The sequence below is a fragment of the Pygocentrus nattereri genome, chromosome 15 (genome assembly GCF_015220715.1).
Source record: "Pygocentrus nattereri isolate fPygNat1 chromosome 15, fPygNat1.pri, whole genome shotgun sequence".
Classification (NCBI taxonomy): domain Eukaryota; kingdom Metazoa; phylum Chordata; class Actinopteri; order Characiformes; family Serrasalmidae; genus Pygocentrus; species Pygocentrus nattereri.
The window spans coordinates 14,879,113-14,895,948 of record NC_051225.1 but is presented as its reverse complement, the minus strand read 5'-3'; the positions used below and the strand labels follow the sequence as shown (position 1 = coordinate 14,895,948).

The following is a 16,836-nucleotide window of genomic DNA, read 5'->3' as shown; positions in this document are numbered from 1 at the left end:
TCCTGAGTTACGATAAGATTTGCTTCTGTAATACGAATTTGTGAAATCTCAAATCTTGACCTGTCAGATCTTAACACAAAAAGAATTTTCTGTAATAAGGACCCAGAAATATTGGTAGTCAGTCTATCCTAACCTTCTCCCATGTGTTCAGCATTCAGTAGCAAAACACCTGACCTCTCTGGCAGATAGAACTGACCCTCATCCATTTCTGCTGTTTTCAATAAGCTTATTTTTCTTCTAGCCATGCTGTTGGGCCACAGCACCAGTTATGGTTGAGTAGCACTTTTTCGTTGGCTGTGTGCCTCAACGTTTGATAGCAGGGCCAAGGAAGCCCTGTGCCACCTTCAGCACAGCCTGCTGTCCTGGTGCGCTGTCCTGGTGCTCTGTCCAGCTTCCAAGCTGCCTGCCTGTGGCCATCACACACAGAGCAACGAGCAGTTGTGTATCTCTCCCTCTCAGGTTCTGCAGTGGAGCCGTTTCTCTCCCCAAGGACCTGCTGGGCAGCCAGCCGTGCCACCTTTCGAAAAGCAAAAGTCCTTAACCTGTCAGGCAAAAAGGCTTAAATGACACCCACTCACGTTGTATTTGAGGTTAGAGCTTGGCATGCCCCATGACTAAATTTGGAGACAAATAGCCTAAATGGGTGATGTTTGGGTAGTCAGGGTAAGAGCTGAATTCAGTACAAGTTCTTTAGATGTCTCACTGTGACAAATATGAAGTTTTTGCTCAGTCTTCATGTTCCTGGAAGCATATACTCAGTTCTGTTTTTGCCTTGGCATTTTTTTTTTTCTCAATTTAACTTGATTTTAGTGTGACCTCTCAAAGGGGGTTGTTGTTATTGAAGGGAGCCATATATAGAACAAGAATAGAGTTATGTTGTTATGGTCAGGATAAAATGTTTTCACATTTCTGGGGTGTGGGTTTTTTTTTTTTTTTTTTTTTTTTTTTTTTTTTTTTTTTTTGCCTTTGTCATGGTGAATGGACCAATAGAAATGTGCTAATATTGATAAGCCTGTGTTTATTTTTCAAAAATAAACAATTTCAATCTGTTTTGTGTAGATCGGTGGTGTACCAGCAGAGTTCGAAGGAATCGGCCACTTTGCAGCCATTCTTCACTCTGCAGCTGGACATCCAGTCGGAGAAGATACGCACAGTTCAAGAGGCCTTGGAGACCATGGTCGCGCGCGAGTCTGTTCAGGGCTACACCACTAAAACCAAGCAGGAGGTCTGTGTACACTTAGGCCTTTTACAACAATACAATAATGAGTCTTACTTTGCATTAATTGTAAAATTCATTTATTTTCCAGTGCCACTATGAGATGCAGTAGACACCACACTCTGTTACTCTGTTTCACAATGTGCTGCAAGGCAGTTCCAACTGCAACATGTGCTCTGACTCTCCTACCCCAGCAGTAGTCTATGGGACAGCAGTTACACCTAAGTTCTACGCAGTTTCACACCAGTCATATCATTAAACACACTCGCTGCATTTCAGCTACAGTTCAACCAACATAAACACCAAAAGCTCAGGAATTAAGCCCAAGTCTTAATGAACTTGCAGCAAAAAGATGTCGGGTGTCTAGTTCAGATAAGTAGGTTTAAAAGACTGAGCTGCTAAGGACATTTTAATATTTCAAGTATCCATGTAATTCAAGGTTTACTACTAGTTTTTTGTATATTTTCGATAAACAGTGGCTAGTTCAGGTTATAGCACACTTACTTAAAAAAGAAAAAAAAAATGTCTAGCCTGTGGATTTGTTCATGTTTTAATATGGCCCCTTTGGTGGTTGAGTTTGACACCCCTGTTCTAAATTATCTATGAAAGTGCTAACAAATTTAAAATGCTACTTTTATTTTGATCCATGCATAGTTCCTCTCTCTCACTTATCTTGTGCTGTGAGGAAAGGTTTCATTGTTTTGGCCCGAAAGTGGATGTTTGTACAGCAGCTGTGTTTTGAGTGTTTCATTTCCGAAGTTGGAGTGTTTATGATGCTGCTTGCAGTCCACCCCCTCCCCCAAATACCCAATAGACCTCCTTTCTCTTTTTGTTTGGCTCCAGTGGTCAGTGTGTGATGGATCGCCTGTCCTTGGCTTCCAAAACACAACAGTAGTATACATGGGATTTGCAAGCTTCATTTATGTAACATGGGCTCAACATGAGTCCTTTCTAAGAACACTTGTGTTAAAGTATTGAAACTGTAAGATAAGTTATAGCTTGTCCATTAAAGGAGAGGAAACATCTGTCTCACAGCTGTACATTAGCTCTTTCTAGTTGTGACAGTATTTGTGCTGTTTGTTTCCATGTTGTGGTTTTATTGTGGGAGATTCTGCTGAAGTTTCAAATTGCTGCTCAGTGTAATGAAAGACAAATGAGGCATTATAAAAACTGTTTGTCAAGCAGTCTTCCTCTTGTTCAACACAGAAGCACTGCGTGTGTTGTCTGTGCTGTTTCACTGAGCGTGGAACTTTTGTGTCTTTAATGTGAGAGAGAGGTACAGATGGTGATGTTAGTAGATAGTAACTTGTCTCTACTGACTGTCTGCTCTTTTGTTTTTTCTTTTTTTTTTTAACTCCCATCTTCCCTGCCTCTTTCTTTACCTTTTTCATTGGTTCCAGATTGAGATCAGCCGGAGGGTGACTCTAGAGGAGCTCCCTCCAGTGTTGGTGCTTCATCTCAAGAGATTTGTGTTTGAAAAGACTGGTGGCTGCCAGAAGCTGATCAAGAACATTGACTACCCTGTCGACCTGGAGATTAGTAAAGGTATGCCTGGCACTGAGAGTGTATGTAGTTATACAACATGTCTCACTCAACAAACGCAGCTGAATAGCAACAGAGTTTGGTACAAGGCAATGCATCACTACACGTAACATGAAGTAATATACAATTGGAAACATACTTAAACATACAGTGAAATGAAATAGTCTTGTATGTTTTTTAATGTACATTACTTGACGTTATCTATATGATCCGTTACCTAAAACCCAATCCAAATTTATCGGGTGCATTGATAGAAGTAGGTTTTTTTTGGACAGTGGAACTTCATAGAATGCTAAATTAGTTAGAAGGCAGCCAGATAATTTTGAGAACAATACAGGGTGATTTAAAAAATATTCATCCGATTTCAAAGTGCCATATTTTTAAAACCGTGAGGCACCTAAGAAACAATCACATACCAATTGAAAGAGGGGGTCATACAGTTTCTGACTGTCAGTATGCCATTGAACCACCAGCAGTTCAGGGCATTCGTTGTTGCTACCGACAGTTCCAAGAAAGAGATCACCAGATCTCACGCTGTGTGTCCTTTTTTGTGGGGTACGTTAAGGATTCTGTTTGTGCCACTCCCAACAACACCGGATGATCCCTGAAATCACAATGAAAGAGCCGTGAGTACAGCGACACCCGACATGCTCAATCGAGTTTGAGATGAATTTGAGCACTTGGAAAAGTACATAATAAACCTTATGCTCATTTAAACCATTTACAGTTTACTGCGATCTGTAATTCTCTAGTGAATGAGTCTTTTTGAAATCAGATGAATCTTTTTGAATCACCTTGTACTTTGGAAATGTGTTTTAAGCTTTAAGGTCATGAGGTAAATGTGGATAAAACCGGTCATGTCACAGCTCAGTTAAATCATCTACGCATACCGAAGAGTCTTCATTTCTGTTGAGTTAGACGAGGGGCAAGAAAGTTTTGGTATGATCACACATCAGCTGCCAGACAGCAGTTCATGTTTGCTCATCAGTTCCAACCTCCTTGCTCAACTGCTAGCAGCTTCGCACCCCATCAGTCCACAGCACCAGCCGCCTACTTTTACTACAGCTGTTTGTTTACCATGTAGGCCTTGCCTATGCCCTATAGCTCTAAAACATTTATTGACAACCTGTAATCCTTTCACCCCTTAGCCCTCTCCAAAAACTCAGTGTTTTTTTTGCTGCTTGTGCCAACAGCGGAATACATGCTTCTTATGGGCCCAGGGTGTAGTTTGATCGCAAACCTGTCCTCTGTCTGGCTTGATGCTCACATAGAATGCAGCATTGCCCAAAATAAACAGTGAACACCCAAAGTTTAGGTTTAGGGGCTCTCTCACAAAAAAACCTGTCTAGTTTCTGTGTTTGAAAGTAGGCAACATCTTACTTTAATTAAGAAAACAGAAGAGCTGCCAGCATTATGACCCATTTAGACCATAGTAAAACATGTAATCTGGATTCAGTTTAGTAAGTGCTACAAATATTACATGTTTTTTCCCTTTTTAATGGCCAGTTTACTATTATTAAATCTGAAGACCAACAAATGCTTGGAGCTAGTGTTTTTGAAGATGCGTCACATGCTAGAGAAATATTTGTGCCTCTTGTCTCCTTGCAGATCTCCTCTCACCAGGAGTGCGGAGCAAAACATTGAAAGGCCAAAGAACCTACAGGCTCTTTGCAGGTATGTGTGGCGCCTATGCATGTACATTGTTACATAAAGTGATAATTACTAAATACCAGATGATGTATGCATCAAATTAGAGGTGGGCAGAATGTTATCAATATAAATGTTATCCTGATCATTTTTTTTTTTTTAACTTAAACATTGACCCACTTCATGTTTCATTAAATAGACAGCATAAGTAGTCTTATTTAATTACATTGCATGTAAGGCGGTATGTGAGATGTTGAATAATGTTTTGGTGGCACTTTTTTGGGGGAGGATGCCTCAGATACTAACGGTATGACTCGGCTGTCTTTTTGGTAACATAGAAATATTATAGGGTTTTCCCTCATTATCCTGCAAGTCTCAGGTCTACACTTTGTGCCAAAGTTTGTAGACGCCAGCTCATCCAACATTATCTTTGAAACCAAGGTTAGTTATAGCGTTTTTGCTCATCTGGGAAGGCTTCACGCTACATTGGTCTGAGCATTGCTGTGAAGATTTGCTCACATTTAGCCACAAGAGCATTAGTTAAGGCCATGTACTGATTTTGGATGGCTAGTTTTGGCTCCCACTTGGTGAAAGTGACCCAAATTGATTTTTCTCACCAAATCAGAATTTTTATTTATTTACTTATTTATTTTTGGCTGTTTACAAGATCTTTTAAATGTGATCTTTGTGCAACATCAGTCTAAACAGATCAGCTGCTAAACTGACCCACAATAGCAAAAGAGCCATGCTTTACGGGAATTATCCAGTCACGACAATCACGACTGCCAATGAACGGCAGTCAATCCCGGATGTTCAGCTTTTTCTTCACCAGCTTCATCTTCACCAGCATCACAGGAGCAATCATGAAGCATCATTGACTGGCAGCTGGGCTCATCACCCAGAATGTGTTCGTGTTCAAGTTGTTCAGCCACGGTCACTTCTTTGGTTCGTGTCCTCGGGTTCTTTAAACTTCGCTTACAGACTTTCCCTTAACGCAGCAGCCTTGTGGCTGTGTTTGGCCATTTCTTTCAGAATCTCTTCGATTGTGAGCGGTTACTATAATCGCCTTCTAATTCTTTGGTACACAAACATCTGCCTAAAAGAGGTCTTAGCAGCATAAAATTATGACTGTCACGATAGATTGACATAAAAGCTGCAATAATTTTGTCTCATAGGTATTGAATGTCAGATTCAGTGCGTTTTGCTGTTCACACTGTCGGCCTGTGTAGCATATGAAGAAAAATGTCAGTTACCGGCCACTTTTACTTGCTGTGTGAGAGCCTGAGACAGTGGTATTTAATTAAAATTCACTGAGGTCCAGTTAGAGAATTTCGTCAAGTGAAGATCCAGAACATCATAATGTCTACCTTGCATTATGATTCAGTGACGCATACTGTTTACTGAAGTAGTCTAGTAGGAATATCAACATTTTATGTGGTCAATGTCAAATCAGAAAAGTACAGTTGTCACATTTCAACATTTGTCAGTTCTTTCCCTTTTTAGATTTCACCATGTGAACTAACTTCCCTCTGACTCACTTTCTTCTCCTACACCTTGTCTCTCCACTGTGTGTGCATCACTCATCTCAAGTCTGTGCTCACCATAATGCACAGATCTGATTGGCTGAGTAGCGTCACGTGTGATATTTACAGCGCATGTGATTGGTCTGTGAGTCTCTTTGACCGCTAAAGCTGTGACGTAAAGTCTAGGAAAGCTACGCCGTTCAGGTCTGCATAGTACAGGACTCGGACCGCAGTCTGCCTATTAGTTACCTCTGACCTAAGGTATTTCATGGTGCTCTATCACTCCAGAGATTCAATTTCTCTGCTCCAGGTCTTTGAGCAGATCTTGATCAAGATGCTCTCTAATAACTTACGGCAAGATAGCTCCGTTTTGCTTTCCTTCACTGACCTTGCTCATGCAAAGTGAGGTATTAGCCCTGTAGAGTAGAGCTTAATGATGAATGTGGTCTAAGTAAGGGGAGCGACTACTGGAAATCTTACTAAGCTCAAGGCCTCTTTTACACCTTTATTCCCCCTCTCTTGCTTGTGCTCTCTCTGCCATTTCCAGTGACACGCTGTGCCCCCGTATGGCTCACTGATCTGTTTAAACACACACTGCCCTCCCTCAGGGACTATGGGCTTCTATTCATCTCTACCCAGCTCAAGAGTAAATTGCCTTCACTCGTTTATTTTGCCTTCGAAAGGGAAAGGCTTGTTCTGTGCTCGTCAAAAAATAGCTTGTACTGTAACCCTTAGCAGCGGTTGCTATACCAATGCAGTAAATTTCCCCAAAATCTATCTTCTAAACGTTGTCTTCTGGTGAGCCCATCTGGTCTGCTACAGATGCAAACAAGCAATAAGAATATCTTCCTATAACATTATTACTACACCATCAGTAATAGTGGTTGTCTTTTGAATTTATTTGAATTTATTAACCATTTGTATATTTAACCCTCTTTACATCAATTCACATTGAGGTTTGCTTCCTGAAAATACACTGATCAGGCATAACATTATGACCACCATGTTTCTTCGCTAATTGTCCGTTTTATCAGCTCCACTTACTATATAGGTGCACTTTGTAGTTCTACAGTTACAGACTGTAGTCCATCTGTTTCTCTGCAGACTTTATTAGCCTCCTTTTACCCTGTTCTTCAATGGTCAGAACCCCACAGACCCTCACAGAGCATGTTCTGTTTGGGTGGTAGTGCTACTGGAGGTTTTTAAACACCTCTGTGTCACTGCTGGTCTGAGAATAGTCCACCAACCAAAAATATCTGGCTATCTGCGTCCTGTGACCTCTGATGAAGGACTAGAGGATGACCAACACAAACTCCAGCAGCACTGCTGTGTCTGATCCATTCATACCAGCGCAACACACACTAATACACCATCACCACGTCAGTGTTACTGCTCCACCACCCAAATAGTACCATGGGATCCATGGGGGTCCTGACCACTGAAGAACAGAGTAAAAGGGGGCTAACAAAGTATCAGAGAAATAGATGGTCTGCGGTCTGTAACTGTAGAGCTACAAAGTGCATCTATACAGTAAGTGGAGATGGTAAAACGGACATGTGCTGCATCAGAAAGTATGACCTTTTACATTGTTATGGCTGGAATAAAGTATTATTAGGGGCTTTTTGTAATATAGATGGAGTAACTTGTTTCCCTTCAAGGATGTACCTACACTGAAGTAGCCAGTCAATTCCATCATGTACTCATTAAACCCATAACCAAGGCATGGACATGTCTGAACACATGGTGTTAATATGAACAAAGTCATTGTGTCAGAAATAATAATACATGTTTGCATCCATTTTTATTTGATCATTGCGTCTCTCCACAGTTGTTTATCATCACGGGAACAGCGCCACAGGTGGCCACTACACTACAGATGTCTTCCACATTGGGCTAAACGGCTGGCTGCGCATCGACGACCAGGCAGTGAAAGTGATCAACCAGTATCATGTGGTGAAGCAGACTGCAGAGCGCACTGCCTACCTGCTCTACTACCGTCGCGTCGACCTGCTGTAGAAACCCTGTGCGCACACGTGGCAACCATGACTACATACACATGCACGCACTCTCTAACACAACAAACACACACACGCCCGCCACGCACGACACGCACATGCCTCAACAGGAACACTGCCCAATTTCTCTTGCGAGATTTTTCCTCTTCCTGCCTCCCTTTCTTGCCCTCGTTCCTTGCTTTTCAAGAGAGCCAGCTTTTTCCAATAATTTTCTTCTTCTGTTTTGGAAGAATAGACAAACGCATACCTAAAAACTTTGAGAGAGAGAGAGAGTGAGTCTCTCTCTCTCTCTCTCTCTCTCTCTCTCTCTCTCTCTCTCTCTCTCTCTCTCTCTCTCTCTCTCTCTCTCTCTCTCTCTCTCTCTCTCTTTCTCTCTTTCTCTTCTCACATCAGCTCTTCTCTTCTCTTTTCTTCTCTTCACTTGCAGCCCCACCTCTCACCACAGGAGTGGAGATATCTAGGGTTGATGGAGACAGATGCTGCAGAAATTGGGGTGGGGAGGGTCTTCTGCCACAGACAGTATGGACCGGAGACACTTCGGTACCCGCAGCCTCATTTTAGACTGACACACTGTTAAAAACTCCAGCTAGCTGAGGCAAAAACTGATGGACTGCTGGAGAGAATTTTTTCTTTTTTCTTTTTTTGTTTAATCTACTCTTTAACGGCATAGCGAGAGGGGAAAAAAATGAATTGTTTTGCCTTTTAGCAAGGGGATTTTGTTGGCCGGGTGAATTGCAGAGGTTCAGTGAAGCCGGATGAAAACCTTGTCTCGTTAAATCTAGAGGCCCTGCACCAGCAAACTACAACAAAAAAATAAATGTGTAGATCAGAACGTGCAAGTTTTATATCTGAACCCCACCCTCTTATCCCTCAAGAGAGACACTCTGCTCCACTGCCTCTGCCACTTCCTCGCTCTGCCCCCATTCCTCACGATCACGTTGCTCTCAGGCCTAGCTGAGATAACACTGGAGCCATCGGATAAATCAACAAGGACACCGGGTTTGGGGAAGAAGTGCTGCGGTGGGCTGAGACAAAAAGAAAAACGGGGAAAAAAAAGCAATCGGCTTCTTTGTTTGCAAGAACCTGGGTGTGGTTTCTGGGTGTAGAATTAGACTGATTATCTAACAATTTTAATGCGCTTTAGGACATTTGATGATTTACAAAAAGCTTTGTGCACGTAAAAAATATAAAATTGATCAATAATTTTATGTGATATGGATGTGCATATGCACATTTTTTTGCAGATATTTAAAAGTTTCAAGTATAGAAAAATGAGCAAATCTGAATCTGGGTAAACCTTGTTCAGCTGCCAGGGGAAAGTTTGTGCTGCTTGCTAGGCTTTTTTTTTTTTGTGTATTTCACATTTGCATATATATACACACACACACACACAGACACATACAGAGTTACATGCTGGACAGATACCAATGATGAGTGAGTTGTTTTTGTTTTTTTAAATAACCCATTCTTTAATCCTGATCAGTCCTGTTAGCCTATTTCTGTTTCACATTGTATAGGGGTCAGTTGTCCAGTGCCTGCCTTGTCACACTGCAAGCTCAGCCATTCCCGTCTCCTAGTTTTTGAAAAGGAGGCTGCCTTAGGATTGGGTACACCCATGTAGTCTACATCCCTGTCCGTTTGACAGCCTGCCCCGCGCAGTCAGCCTGTTTGTACTCTACATGTTGGAGCCGTGTCGATGAGCTTTGATGACGATGCGTCAGAGTCAGGGCTCGATGGTTGATCTTTTTGCTCACTGAATGGCTGGCGTTCCTAGAAGTGGAATCCTGCTTCTGCATGGCAACACAACCTGATGACCTTATGAGTGCACACAAAAAAAAAAAAAAAAAAAAAAGTTTGCTTTTGTTTCAGATACCTTGAAACATCTTATTCATAGATTGTATTGATTATTATTATTATTTTTTTTTTTTCCCCCTCCATTTAGAAATGTTCCCACCCCACCCATTCATCATCTGAATTGATATTTGGAAAAAAAATGACCCAAGGTAAAGCACAACAATGAATAAAGTTGTATAAGTTCTATGCTTATATGCTCATATTTTTTCACATCTTTGACATTCATCCGCCACAGTTTCCACACCGTTAACGCACTGGGCCTGATGTCAATTTATCTTTTCATAATTAATGCAGCCAAAATTTCCCTGGCCTTACCTCCCCTAAATATTTTCCCCCAATCTGAGAGGGTACTCTGACTTGTATCACTTGAGCCATCAAATATGTTCAATACCTGGAATATGCACACACTAACTTGGCTGTTGAATAAAGCGAGGTAATGAAGCTTTTAGAACAGGTCCCTCGTACAAACATTCTATTGTCTCGCATCCTGGCGCGAGGCTGTCTGGACACTTCCCTAACAGGACAGCACACCATGCACTTCACCTCCAGTTAGGGTTGTTCACCTTTTTCCCTTCTCGCATTTCACTGCAGACTCTTCAGACTTGTTTCAGGTGGTTTCCTTCTTTTTCTTGCACTGATGGCAAATCCCAAGTATTCAACGCAAATGCTAGACTGATTTGTTTCCTTTTTGTAAATATGAGCCCTTAGCCATGGCTATGGTTTGATCAGAGATTTATATTTCAGGGCTACCCCTTTGTCATCTTTTTGAGCATTTCAGTTTGGGCATTTGAAATGTATGTAAAGAGGAACATGCCCCAAAATGAAACCAAAGTATGCAGAACCCCCACACACACACACATTTCTTATTTTTATTTTATTTTATATATATATATATATATATATATATATATATATATATATATATATATATATATATATATATATATATATATATATATATATATTTTTTTTTTTTTTCTCCCTCTTGTGATTGTTGTAACAATGTAATAAATGAGTATTCTTTGGTCTAGGTGTCTTCGTTGCACCACTTGGACCTCTGAATTCAGTTTGGTCAGCATTCATTATTGTTTACTTGTTTTAGAAAGTTGGTTATCAAAATTCACACAAAGTACTTACTCCTAAATGTTGGTTCAAATGTACCAATGCCTATTTTGTCAGAACTGTTGCACTCATTGTATTTTAATCTCTCCAACACACCCCCTTCACAATCCATAGAAATTAGAAAGTCTTGATTGTGAACTATGCGCCTAAAAGCTGTTGGTGGAAGGTTTTATGTTGTGCCAGTTCAAGCCTGAGAATTTGTTTCTTTTTAATTCTCAACATGAAAGTCGGGGAAATGTCCTGGCATACAGCTTCAATGATGTCTCTTCTGTTTGGTTTGTGCTTCCTAATACTTGTCTGCTGAGAGCCGGGCGAGTTGGGAAATCAAGCTGAAATACAAAGTATATGCTGTCTCTGATCCTCTGCCTTCAGCGTTCTTTTCTTTCTTTCTTTTTATTGGGTCAGTTTTTCCAATAAAAGAAACTGGCAAAGAGGTATTTCTACTGTAGTTTAGTCTGAGGACTGTGCTTGGCTTCTAAAATATGAGGCTACTGTATTTGAACAAAGTAGTCTTTCCTCTCCTCTGGGCCTCCTCACTTGAGGAATGTGCACTGTAACCAAAAGCAAACATGAAATAAAGGAGAAACTGACACCCGCTGTCCTTGGAAGCATGTATTGTAGATTACTAACCCAAAGGAGATTGAATTCCGTGCTCACTCTGTCTGCTGTTTAACATGCTTGCTATACTTCTGCTGCTGCCCTATCTCTTTTGCACTTGTGGCTCATCTGGCTGCCTGCTAGTCCAGGGTGCTGGCTTTGGGTTAGCCGGCCACGCTGTTTGCTTTCTGGAGCCTGATGGATTGCTGGAGAAACTTTTTTTTTTTTTTTTTTTTTTTTTTCCCCCTCTGCACCCCCTACTCTTGTTGGTTCTCCTCTACATAGGCATACGGGGTTGTGGTTTTGGTCTCTGCTCCCTCCTATGTAATTAAGTGGGGTATTTTCCTTGTTAATGTCATGATGCTGTTTAAGTTTGTTACCTTACAGGGCCGCAGTCTGCGAGGGAAAATTGCACCCTCGGATGGACCACCTAAAGGCACAGAAGTGGCTCTTTCAGCTCTACTGAGAAAACGATACAGCTTGTTTTCCAACCTCACTTTTATGGCCTTGAGTGGTTGTTTATTGTCAGAATATATATACAAGCCCACTGTCTCAGATGGTCAGGTTATAAAATGGACTCTGGGGTAGCTTTGGCAGTGGGAGTTAGGACCACTGCTGGAAATGCAAATGTAATAATCCAGTATGATCTTATTTCACTATAAGTGGAAAAAACTAATATTAAATTTCCAAACTGTTTGTGTTGTTCAGAGTGATCGCAGTGGACCATTGTGAATAAAACTGCTGAGCTTTTTCTTTTGAGAGTCTTCAAGGGAATGTTAACACTATAGGTCACCTGCTGAAATCTTGGGATGGCCCATTGGGTTGAGACGAGTTATTCACAGGACTGACACTTTCAAGTATTATGGCTAGGAGCAGGGAAAAAAAACTCCCTGACAGTCATGATTGCAGTACTTGCCATTCCACAGGAGCTTTGGCTGAGATGTATGTGGGCATGTAGCCTTAGTTCAGGACATTCAAACCTCATAGTGGCCTATAAATGCTTTTTCTGGCTTCTTGAGTTGAATAAAGCAGAATGCTATGGTGGAGATAATGTCACACCTGTTCCAGATGACACAAAAACATGCTATTGAGGAGATAGGGGGAGTATAGCTTAAATTCCTTTGTGATAATACTTTGTCTTGGTGCAGACCATTCAGTAATTTGGGTTTGTCTGACATGGAGCAGTTCCCACTTTCCCCCCATGACTCTTGGCACCTAACTCAGGTTCATTTAAACAAAGTCCTGGCTCGTGAGCTGCTGCTCTTCTATCAGAATCCTGTTGTGGCTCAGGCTTTGTCCTGAGGCCTTGCTGTTAGTATTTCAGTATCTTTAGTAGCCACCTTCCTTCATCGTCCTCTCTCATCACATGCTGCTTCAGGGCTCTTCAGAGTTCCTCCAAGTTGTTAAGGGAAACAAACGTTGTGGAGCAAGGGGCCCTCGTTGGCCCTCTCCAAATAAATGCCCATGGTGTGACCCTCATCCATCCACCCACCCACCCCCTTCTTCTCCCTACAACTTGACATGTGGATGAGGCTTCTGCTATGTAAAGCCTGTGGTTGGCATCCTTTGACCTGAATAAGAGGAAATGCTGCACAGTCGATGATTAACCAATGAAAGGCAGTCATCACTCCAAACATCCTGAGTATTTCCATTTGTATTTCACATCTTTCTAGTTTTGTTTTTGGCCAGAAATTCACAAACCATATAAGAATAAGATCCCCAAACTGTATCAACATAGAACAAAGCTTAAAGCTAAACTGCCTGTGGTTCCAAGTGTTAGAAAAAAAACAGGGATTGACACCCTCTAGTGGTCACAAAAGCCTCTGGCTGGCTTTTAAATGTTCCAGTGAGTCATGGCCCCAATATGGCAAATTCTCTCACTGACCACTTTCACTTGGGTCTGTGACTTTTTTTTTTTGACCATGAAGATAATTCCGCAAGTTAATACATCATGTCTGTTTGGACAAATTGGAACCGTTCAGAAACGAATTTCCTTGTTATTGCAACAAATCACTTTTGCACTATTATTATTTAATATTGCCCAAAACCAACAGAATAACCCCCTTCCCTCATGTAATTCTGTGATGTGCTGCTCTGTGGGGGTGTTCATGAATCACAGCTTGGCCTAAATGTGCCAGGACAAATCCCGTAAAGAAGAATACCTCAGACCCCTTTCAATGGTTTTTCGGCATGATGTTCCCATAGCATGGCCGGCTGGGGAGATTGTGTTTGAACTGTAGAGCTTTACGGAGCGTTTCTGTGGAGATGACTTAAAGAGACGTGCCTGTCCCCTTGCAAGAAGACGTCATCTTTTCTGGCCAACAGCTGAGCCACTTGTGCAGAAATATAAATCTCTGGATTAAGAGTTTCTCTGTCCTGTTCCACCTCTGGCCAACGGCAGTATTGGCATTGCTGTAGTGTAGTTATTCTTGGCTCCATCTGAGTGCTACAACTCGTTTTTCAGAGTAAAGTGGCTGGAATACATCATGTTTGTTGAGGGTAGAGTGGGGGTTTTAGCTATCTCTCAACTAGCATCATAACAATCTAGCAAAGACACATGGGAAAGCAGAAAAGCTCTGCAGTGGGAGTTGTGGGCTGCAGCCTCTTCTAAGGATGTCCATAAACACAAAAGTCCATCTCCCAGCAGACTACAGCTCCATGAAACTGGGTGATGTTAAACTTATTTTAGCCACATTTCCCAAATTCCAACTTTTTTCAAACCTGGTGGAAAAAGTAGGTTGACCATCATATAGTATGCTTTTGTTTAAGTTTTGTGGTTTAACTGGTATTGTAGTTTATTGTATTGTATTTTATTGTGTTGCATTGCATTGAATGGCACAGAGTTCTGTTCCTTTTTCTCTCTGTATCTACAGTGACTTTTTGTTTCCAGCAGTATCTGAGCTCAGTATCTGAGTCTTTTCTCTATGCTATTGGTAACTAACAAAGATACTTTCTCTAGACAGACAAAGCACTTCTTGTAAGTCGCTCTGGATAAAATCATCTGCTAAATGCTGTAAATGTAAACTGGTCTGCCAGCTTGACCAAGCTAGTCTACCAGTTTAACCAGCGTACCCGTTTAACCCCTGAAATGAACAGAGCTCAGTGGCAGGCCTGAAGTTAAATTACACACTTCTATAACCTAAGAATAGCTCAGCCAGTTTGCATTAAAGTTCCTGTAGTTACTGAATAATAAGGCTGGGATTTGAAGGGGTTAACCAGCATAGGCTATGCTTTTCTTTGACTTTGATGGTTTAAATGGCCAACCAGACCAGACTGACTAATCTGGTCTATTACCATGGTCTTAGACCAGCCCAAAGGTAGCTAATTATCTAAACCAAGCTGAAACCAGCTGGGGGTCCATGGTGAGAGAATACAAACCTTTGTCTAGTCCTCCAACAACCTAATCCCATTCTCAAACCTGGTACTTCTTAGTCTTAACTTTGGTATGTATATTTCATGAAAGTTACAGGTAATGGAGTAGCATGAATTCAAGACAGTCAGGACGGAAACTACTGCATCTAAAACTATCAGTAATCAGAAATGCTCCAGTTGAGTTAAATGGACCTTTCGTCCTAGAACTAGTTTATTGTGAACTCTGTGAATAAGGAAGGCCTTTGTTTGCAGTGTTAACAAATCAAATATGGTGGAGCTGACAGTGATAGCCAATTGGCGCAACATGGCGTCTTATTTCCCAGATTTTCTGCCAGTCTTTACTTTTGGCTATGGAAAGCCACTTAGCCTGCCCCGGCGATGAGTGTCCAAAACTTCAATGTTTACTTTGAAGATGCGAAATATTTGGTGGTGGGCCATGCAGACTGACACCAGGCTCTTTGGTGCTGACTCAATTCTTAAACAGACTAACTCTGTGCACTTCTAATATGCCAGAATGGAGTCAGAGAGAAAGACCATAAAGAGTTAATGTTCACCAAGTTCAGCCATGTGTAAAGCAAAGCATGGCAGACTGCAGGTGGCATGAACAGTTTTGTGCCTCAGTTTTTCCAGTACATTCTGAGACCTGATCTTCTGCGAAACAGCCTTTATAACCCAGATGCCACGTAAGTCACATAAAAAAGACTGTAATATAAAGTGTTGTTCTGTAACTGTTAGTGTTAATTCAAAGCTAAGTTTGCTTAATTACATCCTCAATTAAAAAATACCTCTTCCCAAGTGTATCAGAACTACCCTTACAAAAAAAAACTGTAGTGACACAGTGTGGTGTTATATCTATAACCTTATAGATATATATATACCTTTATATACCTTAAAGGTCCCATATAGTCAACCTTCCTTGTATTTTATATTCCTTGTATTTTATATAATAGGCATGTGGTTGTATGTACTAAGTCATAATGTGTGCCCAAGCCTTGATCACCATGTCACTTTAAGGCATTTAATATTTTTTGTTACTGTGCCTTTAAGTCTCATGTATGTAATTATTTTTTTCTGATTAGCTGAAATGGTCAGTTACATATGAAAAGCATGCTTGAACACAAAACCTGTATGGCACTTAACCACTGCTGTAGGCTGAATAGGTGGGATAATGCAAATAAGTTGGTTGTAGTTGCAAAAATTATTAATTTAATTTGTAAACCATTAATAACTGTCCAGGGTGTTTCCTTCCTTCCACTCAATGACTGCTGGGATAGGCTCCACCTTCCCTTGCAACCCAAAAGGATAAGCGGCTTATACTGAGATTAAGGGTAGGTTTAGGTTTTAAGTGGAGTATTATTTAGCTGCAGTAACACAAAACTCAATAGAAACCTATGGACGTCCTCATATGTATAGCAAGACCAACGTGTGTGTGCTTATACTGCTTATTTTTCACATGGGGATTCACTGGGCTGGAAAGTGAATGTTTTTAGATGTAAAAAAATGTTCACATACTACACTAAACTCTTTTATTTGAAAATATTTAAACATCCTTAAAACATATAATACTTTTGGAACTGTATCATATTGCTCTAGTACTGCCTTGTGTCCTATACAGTTCCCTGTAATAGACCTATACTATAGTGTCTGTCTCCATTGACCATAAGCATTCCTATTATAATCCTGTAGAGGCTTCTGTGGTATTTCTACTGTCTCTTTTCTCTGTTTCAAAGCCATCACCACCAGTTATTGTGTTATAGCAGTAAGTGTACTCAGCTGCTTTCGTAAGTTGAAAAAAAAAAAATCCTGGAGATGTGGCTGACGATGATTTACATTCTTTGCGTAGTTGTCTTGACGAGTTTCGTCAGAGCTTGCTTCTCTCTCTCTCCCTCCCCCCCCCACTCCTTCCTTCACTGGGGTCTCCTTCTCTATAAAAGGAGCTGAACTCTCT

General features: G+C 41.1%; 1 protein-coding gene across 3 annotated transcripts in view; it reads left to right on the top strand.

Moving 5' to 3' along the window:
* The window catches only part of usp10 (ubiquitin specific peptidase 10), a 33,757-nt gene extending 23,772 nt beyond the window's left edge, over window positions 1-9,985 (top strand). For 2 of the 3 annotated variants that reach the window (XM_017700693.2, XM_017700695.2), the window contains 4 exons: window positions 1,060-1,225; window positions 2,617-2,761; window positions 4,367-4,432; window positions 7,757-9,985. In XM_017700693.2, coding sequence (XP_017556182.1) covers window positions 1,060-1,225; window positions 2,617-2,761; window positions 4,367-4,432; window positions 7,757-7,944 — 565 coding nt within the window. In that variant the 3' untranslated portion in view covers window positions 7,945-9,985. The remainder of the gene's footprint in view (window positions 1-1,059; window positions 1,226-2,616; window positions 2,762-4,366; window positions 4,433-7,756) is intronic. The other variant, XM_017700694.2, reaches the window with a different exon arrangement.
* Window positions 9,986-16,836: the final 6,851 nt, after the last annotated feature.